This window comes from Phaseolus vulgaris, chromosome 10 (genome assembly GCF_000499845.2).
Source record: "Phaseolus vulgaris cultivar G19833 chromosome 10, P. vulgaris v2.0, whole genome shotgun sequence".
Classification (NCBI taxonomy): Eukaryota; Viridiplantae; Streptophyta; class Magnoliopsida; order Fabales; family Fabaceae; genus Phaseolus; species Phaseolus vulgaris.
The window spans coordinates 43457872-43479297 of record NC_023750.2 but is presented as its reverse complement, the minus strand read 5'-3'; the positions used below and the strand labels follow the sequence as shown (position 1 = coordinate 43479297).

Sequence of the window (21426 nt, the reverse complement as noted above, 5' to 3'; positions counted from 1 at the left end):
GAGAAATCAAAGTGGCAAGTCAAAGATAAACTTGACTTTCATGGAATGTAAAAAAAGGAAAAATATTTTAGGTATTGATATTTATTTTCTTAATCACCAAACCCTAAATCCTAATTTTATAAAATTAAGTTATCACAACTCAAAAGGTAAAGAAGTATAGTTAATTTCTTCATACTCGTTTCAAGTTTAAAGTATCATTTGTACAAATAAGAATCCCTCCGTTTATTTTGGAGGTCGATGTTCCATTATGATTTTGTCTTTAAAATTTATCTTGGTAAGTTGAGGGAAGAGGAAATATATAAACTGCGTTTGATAAGAATACTATCTTAACAAAAATTTGCTGAATTTATTATAACATCCGCCATTTAATAAACATGATATATAATCTCACGCTTCTTATAATTATATTTCAATTGATTTTACTTTCCTTAATGAAATAATTTATAAAACGTTTTTCATGTAATTGGATTCTATTATTTTTAATTTTTAATTTTATTTTTATAATAAATTTTTTACAAAAATAATTTTTCTTTTCATTAAAAAAATTGAAACATGAAAAATTAGAATTATATCTTTAACGTGTGGTTGGTGTGGCCGCACCGATGGAAACGCCACTCTTCGGCCTTAGTCGTTACGCCATACTTTCAAAGTCTTCACATACCAACCACAAACATTTATTTATTTTTCTCATTTTTCTCCCTTTTGCATTTAATTGAAAATGAAAATATGCTTTCACATAATTAATAACATTAAGAAAATGTTTCAAATTTTAAGATTGTCTTTTAATAATAACTGTAGTTTTTTTATGATAATACATTTTTAATGAATTTCGTCAAGTATAATAACTTTGAATCTATAGACTTCAAAATAGTTATAGTTATATGTAATATATTAATTCAGTGATTATAATCTCATCATGATGTAATTCTAAAGGATTAACATAAGTCATTACAATAATATAATATATTTAGAAAATAATTGTTCTGCATGAATATAATATAGTAATAAATAAAAGTTAAAAATTGATATTTATTTGCCCTTTTTATTATCCAATCTAAATTTTGTACAGAGTTATTTTTTTTAAGAAGTATAAATAATAGTAGGGGACAAAATTATTTTTAAAAGAAATAATTGTATAAAAACATGTTAAAATCACTATAATAGTGGGAGAAAACAATATTAATACTTGGTTGGTGAGTGTAAATAATATTAAAGATGAATATATATATATATAAAAAAGGTTAATGAGCTAGACAAGGAAATCAGATACATGGGAATTTCCACAATTTGAATTGCTTTTGAGTTATGAAAATTGTTACATCCAAAGAATTAATCATTGAATTCACTTGTACATTCAATCTTTTGATTGCTTACAATGCAACAAGAAGAAGAAAAGCTGCACAACTAGTAGAAACCATGAAACATAAAGATCCAATACCCTGCAAATGCATAATTGCTGCATCATCAGCATTCACTTTCCACCAATTATGTTCATACTCAGTAATAGAAAGTGTAAGAGGAAGCATACCTTGAAGGAAAGAAAGGTGGAGGTTGCAGAAGAAGTGAGTCCAGTGAAGCCAATATCATATGCAATGCTGCCATCTGGTTTGAACAATCCAAAGTTTCTCTCAGAAGTTGGACCAGGCTTCAAATTCTCGTTGAAGAGAGCAAAAATATAAGCCCTCACAACCATCTTAGGCCTATAAGGGGTGCCCTTTTTCTTGAGCAAGAGCTTTTTCAAGTTCTTATTGTAAGTCTTTGCATTTTTCACTGTTGCACCAGCTTCATTGTCATCCCCACGAGAGGCCCAACCAGTCTCAGAAACAATCACCTCCATCTTCTCAAACCCAACCTTCTCCAAGGCTGCATAAGCTGCATCAATTTGAGCCATGAACATGTTGTCATAGTGCAGCTTTGTCTTGGCATCATAAATCCCTGCATTTTTCTTGAAGAGAGCATAGTTTATGTCAATGTGTTGGGGGTCATTTTTATAGGCCAAAAAGGGGTATGCATTTATGTAGAAAGGAGTGCCAATTTGTGAGAAGAATTGCAAAAGGGGCTTCATGAAAGGGAGCACATCATCCCTAAAAGTGCATGCAGATGGAGGGTAGGAATTTGCAAAAACAGCCTCAGAATGAGGACTTGAAACTTGAATTTGGTGTGCCAGATTGAGCCTAGACAGAGCAGTGTACACATTTTTTGCTGCTGGCAGCAAAACTTGCCACAGCCCCATATCTCCTCCTCCTAGAATTTCATTCCCCACAGCAATGCCACGGATTCTGGTTCCTGGAAGAAACTGCTGAACATTTTCTTTGATCCAATTCATGGCACGATCCTCCCCCTGACTTATGTCTCTCAGAAACTCATTTGGTAGCCCAATAATGATTCCAATCCCTGACCCTTTGAAGGCACTCAGCACTTGATGATCAGCATCATATATTCTGATGTTCCTGATCTTGGAAGCTTTCAGAAGGGTGACCACACTCTCAGGAGAAGGTAGATTGTCTGCAATCCTACCATAGTTTACTCCATATGTACCAGTAAATATTTTATCCCCCACAACTGCACCACACAAGAATATCAAAACATGGTTAAAATTTGAAATCCATGTCATTAAAAAACAATTCATGCATAAAAGTAACATGAACTTTGTTTCCAAGCCAAAGGGTATTGTTGAAACATCATTTCATAAACCGGTTTTATATCTAGTAACTACATGCTGAACAAAACTTTGTGCATGGTATAAAAGAGGAAATAATCTATGCAGAAATAACTACTCTAAAAGTAGTATTTTTTTCATGATTTTGTAATTGGTTCAGTTACTGGTCATGCATGGAAATTAAATTGTAATGAAAGTGTCATTGCAAACTGTTATTAACTATCCAAAATGAAGTGGGAAAAGAGAAAATGAGTTGAGGAAAACACACCATGAGAAAGTGTTACAGAGAAGAAGAGAAGGGAAAGAAAGAAGGAAGTTGAGTAAGAGAACATGGTCTGTAGTGTGAGGATGTTAAGAATGATAGAGCATTCCACTCATGGAAATGATGTGAGTTCCCTATATTATGTAAGTGAATAACGGTGAAGAATTGATAGGCAATCCTTGGGGTGATGCAAAACTTTTCCTCATAAACTAAAGATTCCTAGCTTTTTGACAAAAGATGATCACAAAAATATCTGAACAAGATTCTTAGCCTTAAACAAAAGATGACTGAAATATAAAACAAGAATATGTTTTCAGGGACTTAGAATATATTCTTCCTTTCACCACCCTTTAACTCTCCTTAAAGTATACCTTTTTCACAATTTTGATCAACTCAATGTGTCTGCAGCGTTGCTACACACCAAGGATGTGTAAATTGGTCATCAATACCTTTCGTGCCCTCATGCTTGGGGTCACACTTCACAACACTGCCCATGCACAACATCTCAATGTTTGATCCTATTTGGAAAATCATTAATCCATTAATTAAATCAATGTTCATTCGTTTGATTCAAGTTTTACATAAAGAGATAGGTTTGAAGTCTATTTTTTAATATGATATTAAAGTTATTTAAAGTTTATTTGAGTGAAAGTTTGTTGAACTAATAAGATCTTCTATTACCAGATTATTCATAAACAAATTATAAAGTTGAGGTAGGTTTAAATTACACTTCATAATAGACTCAAAACATTTCATATCTACTAAATATTTCATATATTATATAAGTGCGTGCAAACTTCACTTTATAAGACGGTTTTAAAAAATTGAGTTAAATCTAAAGTTTACTTCTTAATATGTTATTAAAGTCATTTAGAATTTATCTTATTAGGTCATCCGTTATAGAGTCGCTATTGAACCACCATTAAATATATAGTTTATGCACGAGCTGACGAACCTCATCTTATCTAGATTTATAAGATTAAATTATATTTAAAGTTCACTTTTTAATATAAATAAAATAAATTAATTACTTACTTAAATTAATCTAACCCTCAATTAGAATTAGAGTTCATAAAATAAATTTAAGGAGTGGCCTGAACTGTCAGAAATTTTATCCATTGGAATATAGTTTATTTTTTTCATTTATTTTAAGGAACCAACCCCCAACTACCTGGGCCATTGGTTGTGCAGAAAAAGCACAGAAATTACATTCCCAAACTCCTTGGAGGTTCAGATGTGGATAACCCTCTGACATCAATATGGTACAACAGGTCATTTAGGATTTGTTTATGAAAATTCATATTTTTATACGTTTGAAACCTAACCTTTTAAAACTTCTTTTTTTACTACACGTAAGAAAATTTATAATTTATTATAATAATAAACCTTGTATCGAAAATGACCTAAAACATATAATAAAGCATTATTTATTATAATGCGTCACCTATTTCATGTAAAAAATTATTAAGCATTGAAAATATCTAACACTATTATTATGAAATCAATGCTCTCTTCTGACAAATTTTGAAATGAATAAGACAAGCAATTATAGGCGTCTAGAAATCAGGTTTTTTTAGTGCTCAAAAGTTTATCATTTTACCCACGCGAAGCACGTGTTTATTTTAATAATAATTCTTCTAATTTAAAAAATATTTGTAAAACTTCTTATTCTAACACAATATAAAAAAATATATATTAATTTTCTAAAAATTTAAAATTATAGGATAAAAATAAAAATAAAATATTTTTAAATCAGTCATAAAAAGAAAACATTTTTCTCCTACTAAAAAAACATCTCTAACATACTCAAATTCGTTTCTACCCTTTCAATCAGTAGCTGAAAAAGATTATTGAAAAGAGGCCAAGAAATGTAAAAGTCAAAAACATTTAATTCCTAACACAAATGTGTGCAAAAGCCTACAAGGATCGTTCATAACTTGGTTATGGAAACCCAAAAGATCTAGTCTAGGACGCGTTTGTGTTCATCCTAATTACAACCAAATCTGAAGAAACAGTACAAAACTACAATAATAATCCAGGAGCTCATAAAACAGCTACACCAACTTAAATACCATTACAAAAGTCACCACCTATGTTTAAGCACCTTAAACTACAAGATGAAGAAGATCAATGCAGATACACTTTCACTGAGCACAGCTCCAAATAACCTGTCCATTGTCCACCATTTTATTTACTTGCTCCTCTGCTTGAATGCTGTTCTTTCCATCACTTACTGGGATTTCTCTGCTATTGTTCGTCTCCTCCACATTTGGGTTCAGGTTCACTTTCTCAGCTCCTCCATTTGCATCAGGAATCACAGCATCTTCTATCTCTTGCTTACTGTCATCCACTGTCCCATTTGCTTTCCCTGGTGCAATTCCCTCTTGGGGTGTTTCAATGACCTCCTCCTGCTCCTCAGGCTTTTCAGTGACCTTCTCCTCCTCCTCTTGGGGTTTTTCAGTGATCTCCTCAGTATTCAAAGCTATTTTCTCCTCTGACTCAGCCAACAATGCTTCTTCTCCTCCCTCAGGCTTTTCAGCTGTTGCCTTTTGCACTTCAGCATTACTCTTCTTGATCTCCTCTGCATCAGTCTTTTCTTGCTTGTTGTTATCAGTTTCATCCGGATCTGGTTTGGATTCTTCAGCAGCGGGTTCGTTTTCTTTGTTGTCCTTCCTTGAACCGAATGATTTTCGGGATCTTTTCCTTGGAGGCTCAGTCTCTGCCGTTGGGCTCGATTTCACCTTCTCACTAATCCTTGCTGACCGCCTAGGGGTCTCACCGGTTCCCCAGTCAAACTCCGAGATGGCAGGATTCCCAGGATGTGCCTTAAGGTACTGCTCCAACTGCTTCTTGGAAGTGATCTCTTCCCCAGTAGGAGCTATGAACACAATCTCACTTTTCCTTGGTGTTCCTACTTTCTTAGGGAAGAACTGCAGAGTGGAACCAAAGTAAGCATCACAATGCAACTTCCATACAGTACAGATATTACAAGCAACCCCTCTATACCAATAAGGTCAGAGTTCCACAGAGAAACATCTGCATTATATAGATCTTTGCATAATAATAGCTTATAAAACAAAAAGCAGAAAGGATATAATGGGGTTCAAGAAACATGTACACTGCATAGATCATTGTATAATAATAGCTTATTGTAGGATTATGGGCTGAGTCCATCAGAACTTATGGGCATATCATTCCTGATCACGACATTTATGGGAGGTGAAGAATTCATGATAATTGACAGATACGCAGGATTAGAGTTACTACAATTTTATGTGATGAGGAAACGGAAAGAAAACCCTTGCATAAAGGGCATAGGAGGCCGATCGGCAACACACAACACTCTAGGACTAGAAACCACTGGTTCTGGCTTAACTGCATGTTCTGGTTGAGAGACATCCCTCCTGGCTAGAACACTTATAAAAAAAGCAGAAGGTTCTGATGACCAATAAATGACTAAGACTCGTTCACAAAAAAATGCTCGTTCTAGAATAGGTCAGTTAGTGCGTGTCTGGTAAAAGGTTTGAGAAAGGAAAATTGCATCTCTGGTGAAAGCAACTCCATGCAGCTACCACATCTTTTAATGGATCGATATGAAAACACGAGATTTCACAAAAACAGGCATATATTTACCTCAAAAATTCACTTTTTATTAGTAGCTTCAGTTCACATAAGGATCTAAAATGAATCAATCAATATTGTTCCTAAAGAGTTCAAGAGTTTCCATAGCATGTTGTTTGAAATATTTCAGATAGGGAAAATTGCACTTCAGAATCCGGAAAGACAGACATATCTATGCATTTAATAAGGAAGGAATGGTGCAGCAATGGAATAGAATCAACACCAAAATTTTATGAATCACATAACATACCGAAAAACCCAAAAGCCACAAATAATGTTAGCAAAAGCACAGATTTAAAGACAACCACAAATCCATGGAAACATGACATGATACCAGATAAAAAGAGACATGGTCTTCTACTTTTACATGAGATGCCCAGAATCTTCTAGTATCTCAGGAAATTTGGGCAGGGATCACAATGAAAGAAAGCAGCAGATTGCAAAGGCATTAAAACTAAAAAGAAGAAAGAAAAATTGAACAAAGAAACAGGATCTGAACTCAGTGTTACCACAATGAAATTAGAAAAACAAAAAAACTGTTGTAACAAGGTTAGCCCTTTGGGGAAAACCCTAAAAACCCAATTAAGCACAGAATTCTTCAAAACATTGACACTGCAAAAAAAAATTAACAGCAGAATTTGAATTGAACAAAATTGACCATAATCACAACCCATTTCCTGAAAACTCTAGAAACAAAATTCAGCACCGAATTCTTCCAAATCCAAACAATTCCACACAAAAAATTAAAACACCAGGTTTTTTCTCAGCAACAAAGGTACCATTTTAATCCCTTCGGGAAACCCTAGAAACAAAACTCAGCACCAAATTCTCACTAGAGAAAAAAAAACACCAGACTTTCTGGTAAAGGCACCATCATCAGAAGGTCACCCCTCTCCAGAAAACCCTAGAAACAAAAATTCACACTGAATTCTTCCAACTGTTTACACCAACACAAAAACATTAAAACCATTTTCCCCCCAAGGTCATTCCTTTCTGAAAAACCCACAAAACAAAAATCAGCACCGAATTCTTTGAACCATTCAAACTGAAAGAAAATAACAAAAACATAACATGTAACAAAAACATGTAATAAGACTATAACATCGGTAACAACCAAAAGCCATGGAAATTGGAAGCTTACATATATCTGTTTCAAATAAGAAAAATAGAGAATAAATCAAAACACAGAGTGGAAAATAAATTAAAATAAATCAGAGACAGAGAGAGAGAGAGAAAGAGAAAGGAATGAGAAGAGACCAGTTTCTTCCAAGCAGAAGGAGCTGAAAGCTCAACTGATAGAACCTCATCTTTGCCTGCACTTTGCGGTTCGCTCTCCATTCAGCTTCTCACACTCTCTTTGCCAACTACCTGCTATTCTCTGCAATCCCAACTGCAACCAAACAAAAATTTACAAAAAAAAAAGAGTACATAAAGCGTCGAATTAGGATATGGTTCTCTCTGTTCCCCTTTCTCTCTCAAACTGTCATCAAATTCAATTCCAGATAGGGCTTTCCTAAACTCACCCACCCCTCTCAAACCTCCTCCCTCACCCTCCAATCAAATCTCCCCAAACACACTTCCCTCTCAATTAACATCCTTATCCATTCGCACATTCCATCATCTTCACCTTCACACAAACGACACGTGCCCGTCAACTAACTTGTTCCAGCGCAAACTTCAACTCATCAAATCCCTCACTTCCTAAACCATTACATCTACCCATTTCAAATTAAAGCACACATTTTTACGCGTGAATTAAAAAAATTGTTTCTTATTTTTCAAAGTAAAATAATATTGAAAAAAGGGTGTGGTAAAAAAGTTAAAAAGTTAAAAAAAAAATTGAACTTTGAACATGTGGAGAGTGGTAGGTGTCGTCACAGGTGAAAAGTTAGGGTTAATGGATAACCTTGTCTTGTCTTTTGTTTTAACCAGATTTAAATGTGTGGTTGGAGTCCGAAACTCACCGACATTACCTTCAAATTCAAATTCAAATTCTTCCAACACTTTATTTCTTTCATGCATTTCTTCTTTTTTACTTAAATAATAAAATAATAATAATTCTGGATCACGTTCTGCTCCCACTTCTTAACCTTTAACCAAAATCAAATGTTTATTTCGAGTCCAAGACCCACCTACCAATACATTAATTATATTATTAATTATATTAGTAATTACATTATGAATGACATTATGAATTATATTATTAATTACATTATGAATGACATTATGAATTACTTTATGAATTATATTATTAATTATATTATTAATTATATTATTAATTACATTATGAATTACTTTATGAATTATATTATTAATTATATTATTAATTATATTATTAATTACATTATGAATTACATTATGAATTATATTATTATTAATTATATTATTAATTTTTCATTAATATTTATATTTTTTTATTATTGTAATAAAATAAAAACTTAATATGATATTATTTTAATATATATATTACATAAATATTTTCTGATTTTACCCTTATTTAATATATCTCATTTTATTAGTATAAGGTAGTATTTTGTCAATTTATATGAATTATTTAAAAAATAAAATTATTGTTTAATTTTTAAATTAGTATGAAGCTCAGACATTCCTCTTAAATAACGTGTCCGTGTCGAACACACGTATCTGACACTGATAATTGTACGACACTCGTAGGACGAATATCGGTAAAATGTCTAATTCAAAAAATATTTGTTGAATTTATAACAGTTTTAGCACAAGTCTAATACAATTTTAAAAAGAAAAATACTTTAATTTTCTAAAAATTCAAACTTATTGGATAAATTTTTATTATGATTATAAAAATGAGAAACAAATCATTTTGAACCATAAAAAACATTTTTCTGCTAAAAAGAACTGAAACATATTTAGTACACATAAATATTAATTGTCAATTTATATAATTCATCATTATATAATATATAGATGTGTGTCTCCGTATCCTACATTTTAGATATTATACGTATCTATGTGTACATATCGTATCAGTGTCCGTGTCAGTGTCTATGCTACATAGATTAATATTAATGGACAATTTTTATATGCAAACTACCTTCCTAACTCTTCCCTTAATTACTTATTCTAAGGCAAAAACAATAACAGAAAGAAATAACATACTCTCACCCTCATTTGGTTCCCACACCAAATCTTACATATTAAATAAAATCCTCCATTTGCAATCACTTTCTCCATCCATTTTAGGCAACTTTATTATTTGGTAAAGTCATTATTCTTTATATCTACCATCAAGTCAATCTTAACCTTAATGTGAATATCCTCACACCCTCCGATCTCAAAACTATCAGTGAAGGAAGAGAAAAAAACTTGAAGAAGAGAAACTCAAATCAAAGAAGAAGTATAAAGAGATTGACTAATCAATTCATCATTTTTTTTTTACATGTTATTCTCTACTTTTCAATTTCGACTCTGTGTATATGTTACTTTGAAATTGTTGAATAGAAAAGGAAAATGTAGATACACATACGCAACCACGACTGTTTTTTCCGCTAGTGAATATAATATCAATCTATAATCTATAATTTGTATCATTTTAACATTTAAGTAATTGTTCTTTTAAATTATTTATTTACTCAAAAAAATTACATACCTAATAAAAATTTATTTGTAATAATATTATAAAGGTTATTTATTTTTTAATTATTTTTATGAATTTTTTATAATTTAATAATATTTGTATTTTAGTATTTATTGTAATAATAAATGTTTTTTTTATTTAAGAAAAGGAAAACACACATATGATGAATTCATGTGTTTCTAATAGTAATAAATAAACTATGTTTTACTAAAAAAACACATAGACTATGTTTTATACATATACTGTATTTTTTTTTATAAACATAGTGTGTGTATGCTGATAAAAAAAAAGTGTATGTGTATATTAGCATTGTCTTTAAATCATTCAGGTTTAAACTTTCACGATTAGGTGAAAAGTTGAGAAAATTAATAATTATTATTTTTTACATAGAGAACAACGGAAAAAACAAAAGAACTTGATACATAATAATATTGTTTTAAATTGTTCTGTAAGTATTATTTTCTTCTAAAAATATCCAGAAGGTGTAAAAAAATGTTATCACGAAAACATGCTACTAATATATTGATTTATCTTGAAAGCACTTATGGTGGCATAAAATAATAGATAAATATTAAAGGTTTTTGAGGAGTTTTCTTGAACTACAAATTAATAAATAAAATAATTATTATCTAGTACTTATATAGATAAATATAAATATAACATAATCACTTATATATATGGTAGGTATATATATTTGTTAGATCATAAAAACATCTGTTATAATAAAATTTGAAAATTGTGCATGTCAACATCAAACGAATAAGAAATCAAAGCAATAAATTGATATATTAACCTGAATTTGTATCAAGAAAGGAACTTGAACTTGACATATATATCAATATTTTTAAATTCTACAAATTGTTAAAAATAGTATACATAAAATAAGTCGTGAACAAGTGAAATAATTAATATCCATTAATAATATGAATATTATTCACATGTAATTATACATATAGTTTGTAATCACCTTAATACCATTTTAATATGGTTATAATTATTTTAATATAGTTATAAATTCTATATCGGTTTTTATGACAAAAACAAACATACGTTATCATCCTCTTAAATCTAAAACTATAAATACAATCACAAAAAAGTTTTGGACTCATCTTTTAACTTAATATTCAATTGTTATTTGAGGCATTGGATTTTCACTACCGCTCTTGTTTTTGCTTCATCCAACATTACTCTTGGAAGTTCATTACAAGAAAAACATGAAATAGAAACCAATTTTAGAAATCAGAAATAATTAGTTGTTATAGTAACTAAATTAGAGACAATTTTAGAAATTAAAAAAAAATGGTTTTTAAATTAGTTTCTATTATTGCTAAATGGTTTCTAAGTTGGTATCTAATTAGCAACTAAGGTTTTAACTACCAATTAGAAACCATTTAACAATAATAAAAACTAATTTAGAAACTCAAGAATTTGTAGTCTTTAAAATGGTCTCTAATTTAGTTCCTATAACAACTAATTATTTTTTATCACTAAAAATTACTTTTTATTTCATGATTTTCTTGTAGTGGTCATTTCCTCTAAGACGAAACGCTTCCTTACAAATTCAATTTGACATCTCACAGCTTCAACAAATCGCATAACCTCATTTATCTTCGGTACAAAAACAATATCGTGAGTTATTATGCACTATTTTGACTTCAACATAAAAGAGTTTACTTAAACCTAAAAGAGTCTATCTAATAATTCTTTAAAATAAAAATCAATCATTATGAACAAAAAATTTACCAACAAAGACTAATCAACATATTTTTTTTTGTTTTTTTTTTATTGACAAAGACTAATCAACGTAAAATCCGGGAAAAAAAAAACATATTTCCATCACACTAAGAATTATAAAGTTTACAATTAGCACATTTTTTTAGTAAAGCCAAGAACAAAGTGGTTAAAATCCTCAAAATTCGTCCCTCAAACTTTGCATTCTAAATTATCATCTACCCAGTTTGCACTCTCCAACGCATAGTTCACAGCTTCAGTGGAATTATCCATGTTTGATAAAAAAAATATTATTTTAAAATATAGTATTTGACCTAGTTTAAATCATTAAAAAACATCATTGGTCATTAACGTAACACTAAAGTTACTTTAAGATGTAACTTGAAGATGTAGTAGATATTATGTATCTTTCAACGACTATGAATTAGGTAATAACAATAATAACTGGAAGTTAAGGATTTGTAATTTCTTTAAGATTTATCGATGTCATCATAAATGAGTTTAATGTTAAACTAGATTATTCAAATTTTAAGGCAAATTAAATTTTCAAGTAGACACACAAATCAATATTTTTCTCAAAGATTTTGTTTCACATTTAACTATACACTTAGAATAACATTCTAATTGTTTATACAAATCAAGGTTTTTATAAAGATTTTGTCAAAAACACACTTTGTATTCAATTTTACAAGTAGGTAGGTTGTTAATCTATATGCATTACAAACTAACTTTCTTTTCTTCATGAGTAAATTTTGTACAAGATATATTATATTATCTGATTTTTGTTTAAGAGATTTTTAAATATTGGATGTTATAGTTTTAGAATATTACTTTTTTACAAAGGAAATATACATAGGAAAAGAAAAATCTCAAAAAGTGTATGAACTTCAATTTTAATATTAAACAAGAGGCTTTAAAGTTGAAAAAAAAGTTACACAGAAAAATAATTAAATAGAAACCAATTTTAGAGATAAAAAATAATTAGTTGTTATACTGACTAAATTAGAGATAATTTTAAAGACTAAAAAAATATTAGTTTCTAAATTAGTTTCTATTAGTGATAAATAGTTTCTAAATTGGTATTTAATTAGCTACCAAGGTTTTAACTACCAATTATTTATATTCTAAATTTGATAGCAAAAACCTTGATAGCTAATTAGATAAATTATTTATCAATAATAGAAACTAATTTAAAAACCAATAATTTTTTTAGTTTTTAAAATGGTCTCTAATTTAGTCACTATAGCAACTAATTATTTTTTGTCTTTAAAATTGATTTCTATTTAATGATTTTTTTGTAGTGATAATTTTATCTTTTAAGTTTAAAGATGTTAGATCTTTTGGAGATTCACCGAGAATATCTAACATCAATGATAATGAGATGTGAGATAATCTATATAAGAGATGTGACATTACTTCCTATGTATCCAAAACCATAATGGGTTTGTGGATTTTATTTCTTATATAATGTTCAACATTATCATTTATACTTAATATGAAACTCAGACTCACACTTAGATTCTTAATAACTAACATCACTTCTTACCTAAAAACTTAAAAAAATAAGTTTGTGAGTCTTATTCTTTATATATTACTCAATAATATCATTTATTTCTAATATGAGACTCAGACTCACACTTAAATTTTTAACAATCTTCCCTTCAAGTGTAAGTCCCTTCCATATTGATACACTCCCTCTCAAAGTTGACCTTTACTTGTACCATCTTAAAGCAAAATCAACAATAATGAGACACGAGAGAATTTCACATAAGGACTTACACCACCTTCAACACAAAAAGAAACCTGAGGTTTCAAATAAGGCTTTACGTTGGAACTCATGTCAATCCCTTAAATAAGTTTTACTCAAGTTTTATTATTATTGAATCACTTTTGTGAATTGTCTTTAAAAGATCCATCTGAAGATCATTTATTCTCAGATCATTAATAATTCTCAATTTGCTTGAATCGTTTATATTGAATTGATTAGATTGCAAATTGGATTTGGAGTTGAATGATTATATTGTTTTGAATTAATATTAGTTTTATTTTATAATTTGGATTGAATGTTGTTACGATGATGGATGTTAAAAAAACTATTGTATTTAACTTGCATTTTGGGTTTATAAAAATTAATTTAAATATGCTTTAAACAAATTTAAGAACTTGGTATTTTGATGTGGAGTAAAATTGATATGAAAATAGCTTAGAGTTGAATTTTTGGATTGTAGTTCTAGTATAGCTCTAGTATTGAATTGATCCCTGAAACGATAAAAAAAAAATATCAAAATTAAGTTTTGATGTAGTAATTTTTCTCTTAGATATCTAAATGACTCTCAAGCTATAAAAAACAATAATAAATATATTTGATTACAATTATTTAATACGAAATGTTTTAATAAATTGGTTTATTTTATTTATTTGATCATTTAATAAGACATGATAAATGAAAGTATATTCTTTTGAACAAATATAAAAGTACACTTATATCTCTTTAAATTGTTGGTAATAATTTATACTACGTGCGCTGTAACTAATAATATTTATAACTATATTTTATTTTATTTTAATGAAGATAATGAGATCTTTAAAAGTAAAAAATTAAAATAAAGATAGAAATTGTTTGATAGAAAATAAATTAAAAATAAATAAAATTTAAATGATCTTTTAAGATTGTTTAACTTCTTATAAGTAATTGTAGTTATTGGTATTATAATAAAAAGTGAAATTTGCTAATAATAACATACAAATCTTTATATTTTAAAATCTTCTTTGCTTTTATTTGTTTATGAGGTGGGAATTTAGCTGAGATATCAAATTTAATAGTAATATCTAATTTAATAGTAATATCTAATATGAGAATTTAAAAAAAAATCTTTTTATTACAATTAATTAATTATTTTATTTTAATCAAATTAATATGTTCATAAAAAAATAAAACCGTTTTACAAAATTTATTTTGAAAAGTGACATTTTTGTGTTATTTTTAAAATATACGAAAAATATTGAATTTTAATAATTGGGAGGGTTGAGAAATCTCCCTAAATACATATTTTTCTTATTATACATAATTTCATTTTTCTTATTGTAATCTCTCATAGTGTATTCATTATTTAAACACATACTTCATGACACTTTAAATTTACACTCTAACACTAAAAAAACAACTACTCAACAACTATTTTTTAAATAAATATTAATCATTCTACAACCATTTTTTAAAATAAAATATTACATTAAAATTAATAAAAAATTATAATTATATACAATAGTTTTAATAAAAAATATAATAAATAATAAAATTGTAATTAAATGATATAAAATAATTATTAAAATAATAATATTGAAAATTGTAGGATAAATATAAAATAAAATAGATTATCAATATATTACAGAATGAACTTTAAGTCTAACTCAACCCCATAAAATCAACTCATACAATTGATGTTTGCACCCACTTATATATAATGAATTGTCTTTAATTTTAGTCGATGTGGAATCTCCAACCCAATATATCATGATTCTAAAAATGGTATCAAGATATCAATAAGTTGACAATCTTGTAACCATGAATGTGTTCATAAAAATTCCATGCAACTAAGAAAACTTTATAAGCTACTTTCTAATCTCACTTTTATTCCTTTTAAATCAAATATTCATTCTGTAATTTATCTTAAAAAAAGCAATGTATGATTATGAAAGAAGATCCTTTTTAAAGCATAAGACAGAATAAGGAATGAATGATTAGTGCACTCAAAGAATGCAGAGATTTCCTATTTAAGCAACGCCGTTCATAGAGAATTAAACAAGTTGGGGCTAAATTATAGCAACCCTATTTGCCATAAACTGCATCACGAACAATGCCAAACACTTTGAAAAAGACGAACTCTCAAACACTTACCACCTTATCATAGACTCTGACATGTGAAAAAGACAAGGAACTCATTCATACTATACCTGACAAAACACCCATTTAGTACTACATTTTTAGCCATTGGTTTCTGTAATTCAAACCCCACTCTCATCTGTTGGAATATACTATGCAGCTACTATTGCTCATGTTCTTGTCTATGGCTCCATGCAGAGATGCTCTAGTCTTTTTCTTTGGTGTTAAAAGAAGAACACTTTCACAGCCATGATTTTTTAAGGGTAATTTTAATGTTGCAATGTCTCTCTTTGAAGGTTTTTGATGCTATGAATTTCACGGTTAGAATGATACTATATTAGAGGTATATAATTATATATATGTTGCACCTATGTATGACAGACAGTATACTAATACGAACATTAAGACGATATTGATTCGAACATGGATACGAAGATATGTATAATTTTTAAAATTTAGGACATGAGGATAGTTATGAATTATATAAATTGATAATAAAGATTTGTGTGCACAAGTATATTTCAGATTTTTTTTAAGTAAAAATATATTTTTCCATGACTGGTTCAAAATGATTTGTTCCTTATTTTTACTGTATTTCTCTTTTTTAAAATTGCAGTAGAACCGTGTTAGAATTGTCAGAAATCAACAAATATTTTTTAAATTGAACATTTAACTGATACATGTCCTACCAATGTTCTATGAGTGTCGATTTTCTACACAAACACGTCATTTAAGAAAAGTGTTCGAGTCTCATTATACCACTTTAATCCTTAGTGTCAGCATGAAAAAAAGAAAAACATTACATTCTCAAAACATACATTTGATGAAAGCCTTCTTACAAGCACAAGAGACACCAAAAGCTGTTTTCTCTTGTTATGGTCTAAAGCTATTCACAATAGGCATTTCTATTACACCACCAACCACTTCCAAAAGGTGCTTGAGTTACTCTTTGAGACTATAACTTATTTGTCATGCAAGTTAACCCACATGATCATCTTCACTTAAGAAACAGTGGTAAGGCCTTTGAGGTTGCAGTTAGATGAAGGTGATGGTTAGTTCCATGGAAGAGATCAGTTGGATATGAATGGTTGTGATCTGATTTACTTTGGCACTTTTTATCTTCCTCCTCTTCTTCAGCATCCCAAAGGAATTTAGCATATGAAGCCATCACAAAGCTACCACAATTAAGATTTCTATATCAGTTTCATGAACAAGAGAAGGCAAAAACTTTGAATACAAAGCAGAATGTTCAATTTTATAGACTTTTCATTCATGCTCTTCTACCAAGAAATATGTGAGATCCACTGTCAAGATGTGAGATCATTTCCTCAAACTCTGAGAAACAATTCACAGGAATCAAAATGGTGACAACTAAAATGGGTTAAACACTTACCATCCTGTAAATTTTTTAATATATTTTTTTTATTTAGGTATATAATTATGTTAAGACAAGAATTAATGTAAATTTTTCATCGGTCGCTATTATTTAAAATCTGAAGAATACGTTTACATTTTCAAAAATTCGTAAAATATGTGTCAAAAAGGTTAATGGACAAGTACCATATAATTTTTAAGAAACATATTTAGAAGTTTAGAAACTTCACGGATATTTTGCCAAAAGTACAACATGTCAAGCATGAAAAAATATCTTGAGGCTTTTTATGAAAATGGAAATTGATATTTTTAAAGTAATTGATTTGATTAGGTGACGAGAACAAATATCGTCTCCATTTAAGTACAGTGTATGGTCTAGAAAGAAAAAGAGCAAAATATGTGGTATTCGTGAATTGCTCCTGAGAAGTAAACCCATAAAGTAAAAGAATGCAAACCATATCACACGCAGCAACTGTCTCTGCAAAAATATCAATTCCTTGGAACACATCAAACTCATGATTAATCCATCCATAAATGAATAATGTTCAATTTAAAAATGACCCTTCCTTTTCCACAGACCATATCAGCTGGCTCAGGCAAAACAAGAAAACTTGAAACAAATCTCAAGTTTCAAAATTATAGTATTGTTCTTTCTGGGTTTCATGCACCATGGTTTAGGCCAAATGGTGCGACATCATGCACTGTGGAAGGGAAACACTTGTCCTTCCAATAAAGAGCAGAGACAGTAATTAAATTAAACATCTTGAAGATTCTTGTCTCAACTGAAATGGATATAAATATTTTAATTTGACTCGCCTTCAACTTTCTAGTTGGCATAAAAATAGCATCAAAATAATTATTTATGCAATCACCAACATCATAATTACACAAACATCATAATTACACAAGGTCAAACTGAACAGAGTTTACATTGACATCTACAATAAAGGGAAACTGCTTCTACAAAATAGAACTTAACTTGGGACTAACGGAACCTGAAAGCATATAACTAACGGTGTCAGAGAAATGGATTGAATGAGTTCGAAATAGATTTCTAATCCATTTATATTCCATTAAAAATGTATAAAAAAAAATATTGATTCATCTTGAAATGATTTAATAAAAAAATTCAACATATCCTTTACTCAATTTTAATAGATGGATATCCAACCCATCCATTTAAAAAATAATAAAATAAATTCCAGTATTTATACAGATTGTTATACCCAAACGGCGCAGAGTTTAGGACCGTCTCTTAGAAGACATATATGTTACTGAACCTTGGACTACATTGAATAGATCATTATCTATCCAATAGCAAATTATGATCTAATTCAACCAATTATACATGAACAATTTTTAATGCAAAGACTGCAAATAAATTACTAAATTTCGTCTACTACCTCTATCTAAAATAAACTCAAAACTTCAGTGGTGATTAAAGACATTCAAAATTTTAAGATATTTCAATTTTAGTTACCTCATAGCATTTGGAAGGAAAAAGAAAACAGAGTGATTACTCATAAACTAATTCTGACACAGGAGTAATCTTAGCACAGGAAAACTTTATGGAGAAAAATACTTATTCGACACAGTCGCATGATTTTTTTTCTTTTGCTGTATAATTCTGTCCCACTGAGATATATCTTCCATATATACAAATTAAATGCTTACTATTTTATCTTCTAAATCTCGATCCCTTGTTTGGTCTATTCCTCCCATCCCAGGCAGAAGCCCAAAAGAATAGAGACAACCAGAAAAGAACAGCAAAGAATATCTGTATCCTATCTTGAATTTTGGATAAAGATGCACCAACATCTGTTCCTGAAGAAAAAAAAAAGTTATTGTCAATACAGAAACCTGCACCTTGCAAACATTAAGCATGTGATAAAGTTTAAACCAAAGAAATATAGCATTCTTATCTAATTAAAACTCAGGCAAGTATAACATTGAGTAAATGTGCAAGAGTAGTCAAGACTACAAAAATGCTGTGCACCAAAGATAAACACAATACAAGTACAGTTGTCAATTATAAAGTGGCTTTTATAATAGAAACATGACAAACTAACCGTCTACTTATACAACAGACAACAGATGATTTCAAATTTGCATATCTTATCTACTTTTGTTTCTTGCCCCTAACGATTTAGATGGTTAATTGTGCACTTTCAAAACTCCAAATCATTACCTGGGATGAATTTGACGATAACTTGATGAGGTGATGAGGTCAAAGACAGATATTTATTCGTAAAAAGAACAAATACTACTCGGATTTTCTTAAACCTGCCCACCCCCGCCCCCAAGAAAACAACAAACACCTTCAGAAGATCCTCAATAGAAAACTTTATATTTTGCAGAACATTATTGTCACTGTCAGGCCTTCTGATCTTGTTTGTTGAACTAGAAAAAAGAAAATGCTTCGAATCAATGAACAGGTTGAGCTTGAACAATTCATGAATAGCTAAGTTCGTCTAGCTGTGAAAGACCACGTGACTGAACACCGTCCATCTTCCATTAAAAATCAAAACTAGCTCCTAAAAACAGAACAGAAAAAATTATTTCACCGACCTAACTAAACTCTTGCTTAAACTTCATATTAATGTTTAGCCCTCTCAAATCGAACCAAAAAACAGGTCAATTACTAGAGTAACTACTCGAACACGGAACGTAACGGGAAAGAAAATTCCAGCGATGGAACAGCCGTAATACACTTGATGTATAATAAATAAATATAAACATAAGCACGAAAACCTAACTCGTATAATTAAACACGAAAAAAATCGATGGATGGAACCTTTAAGGTGGCTTGAATCTTTATCGGAAGGTGGGAGCGGAGGACCGGGGGAGGCAGCACGGCAGGGAGGAAGACGACGGAGTAAGGCGGAGGAGAAGGAGAGTGGTTGAAATTGACGTTGCAGAGGGAAGGAGAAAGCGTGAGAAGGATAGAGAGTGGTGAAGAGAAGAAGCTCGGAGGAACTTGCGGTGGTGACTGATACAACACTCATTTGGAGGCATTTCATTTCAAGTTTAACCAAAATGAATGATCCACCTTTTATTTAAGTCTTCTCTTATACGGTGGATTATTGGGCTCACTTCCCAACCCACTTGATCAAATATTGGGCTTCATTTACGTCACCAATTGGGCTTCGATTAACTACTATTACCTAATGCCATATTCTTTCTACACCCAATCTTTTTGGACATGTAACCTACATAGTTTTAAATTTCCGAAAATGTGATTCATTTCGGAAATAAAAAATCAGATTGAAAATAAAAAATCGTGAATAGAATTCAAAATTAAAAAATTTCATTATGAAAAAAAAATCTGCAAAAAAAATTCATTTTAAAAAAAAAATCTAGAAACATATTCCTGAAAAGGGGATTTGAAATGTATTTCTATATGTACTTCTATTTTATTTAAGGGCATTTTCGTATTTCACACTGAAATTGGTGCAGCATCTCCCTACTTTTCCCTTCTTATCTTCATATATTTTTTAATTTCAATAATTTTTTTAGTGGTGGTTATTTGTGGTAGTTGAGATAAATTTTGTAATGTTTTTAGTGATGGTGATTATCTTTTCGTTTATTTATATTTTTATATTTTTTTAAAAACCACAAAACTAAAAAAAAACAATAAATCAATAAGGTATAAAAATTAAATTCAAAACTAAAAAAATATTATTTTTGCATTGGAAACATCAAATACAACGAATCTTTTCGTCAATCTCTTTACGCTTAAATGATGAAACTATTATCTCAAACATTGTGGTTGGAGACAAATAAAAGTGTTCCAACTAGAGGAAAAACATAAAGATACCAAGATACATGTTATTTATAAAGATAATATTATACATCGTATTATTTAAATTTTTTTAAAAAGTTAAAATTGACTTTTCATAATTTATATACAATTTATATGGAGGTAGTATTTTTTAATTTAAAACAAATTAATCTTATTATACATATTTAAAAAAAAAAACAACTCCTAAGATAAGGCCTGATACTAAAATAAATAAAAATATATCTTATTTTAATTGTTACTACTTACCTTTTAATAACATTTACAAAATAAGAAGTTAATAAGTATATATAATACGATTTCTATTTAATGATTGTTATTATGCACAATGAAAAATATTTTAAAAAATATATTTATATTGCAAAGGGAAATTAGTGCAATAAAATTAACTCTTGTATACAAAATTTCCTTTTTTTTATGTGTGGACGTTTCTTTCTTACGAAGCCGGGTCATCTAAAATAGTATAAAAAAATACATTTATAAT

At 29.4% G+C, this 21426-nt stretch overlaps 2 protein-coding genes and 1 long non-coding RNA gene across 3 annotated transcripts; all 3 read right to left on the bottom strand.

The window, feature by feature from the left end:
• Nucleotides 1–1204: 1204 nt before the first annotated feature.
• On the bottom strand, nt 1205–3060 carry LOC137819518 (glucan endo-1,3-beta-glucosidase 14). The gene is made up of 3 exons (XM_068623397.1): nt 2928–3060; nt 1529–2562; nt 1205–1439 (listed from the first exon to the last, which is right to left on the bottom strand). Exons 1-3 carry the CDS (start codon nt 2989–2991, stop codon nt 1371–1373), a joined length of 1167 nt encoding a protein of 388 aa, XP_068479498.1. The 5' UTR covers nt 2992–3060; the 3' UTR covers nt 1205–1370.
• Nucleotides 3061–4790: 1730 nt separating this feature from the next.
• Nucleotides 4791–8519, bottom strand: LOC137818127 (methyl-CpG-binding domain-containing protein 11). The gene is made up of 2 exons (XM_068621363.1): nt 7800–8519; nt 4791–5851 (listed from the first exon to the last, which is right to left on the bottom strand). Exons 1-2 carry the CDS (start codon nt 7878–7880, stop codon nt 5066–5068), a joined length of 867 nt encoding a protein of 288 aa, XP_068477464.1. The 5' UTR covers nt 7881–8519; the 3' UTR covers nt 4791–5065.
• A 9447-nt stretch (nt 8520–17966) lies between these two features.
• On the bottom strand, nt 17967–20190 carry LOC137818126 (uncharacterized). Its single transcript, XR_011082034.1, has 3 exons — nt 19938–20190; nt 18818–18967; nt 17967–18138 (listed from the first exon to the last, which is right to left on the bottom strand). It is a non-coding gene; the product is annotated as an uncharacterized lncRNA (long non-coding RNA).
• Between the last annotated feature and the right edge of the window lie 1236 nt (nt 20191–21426).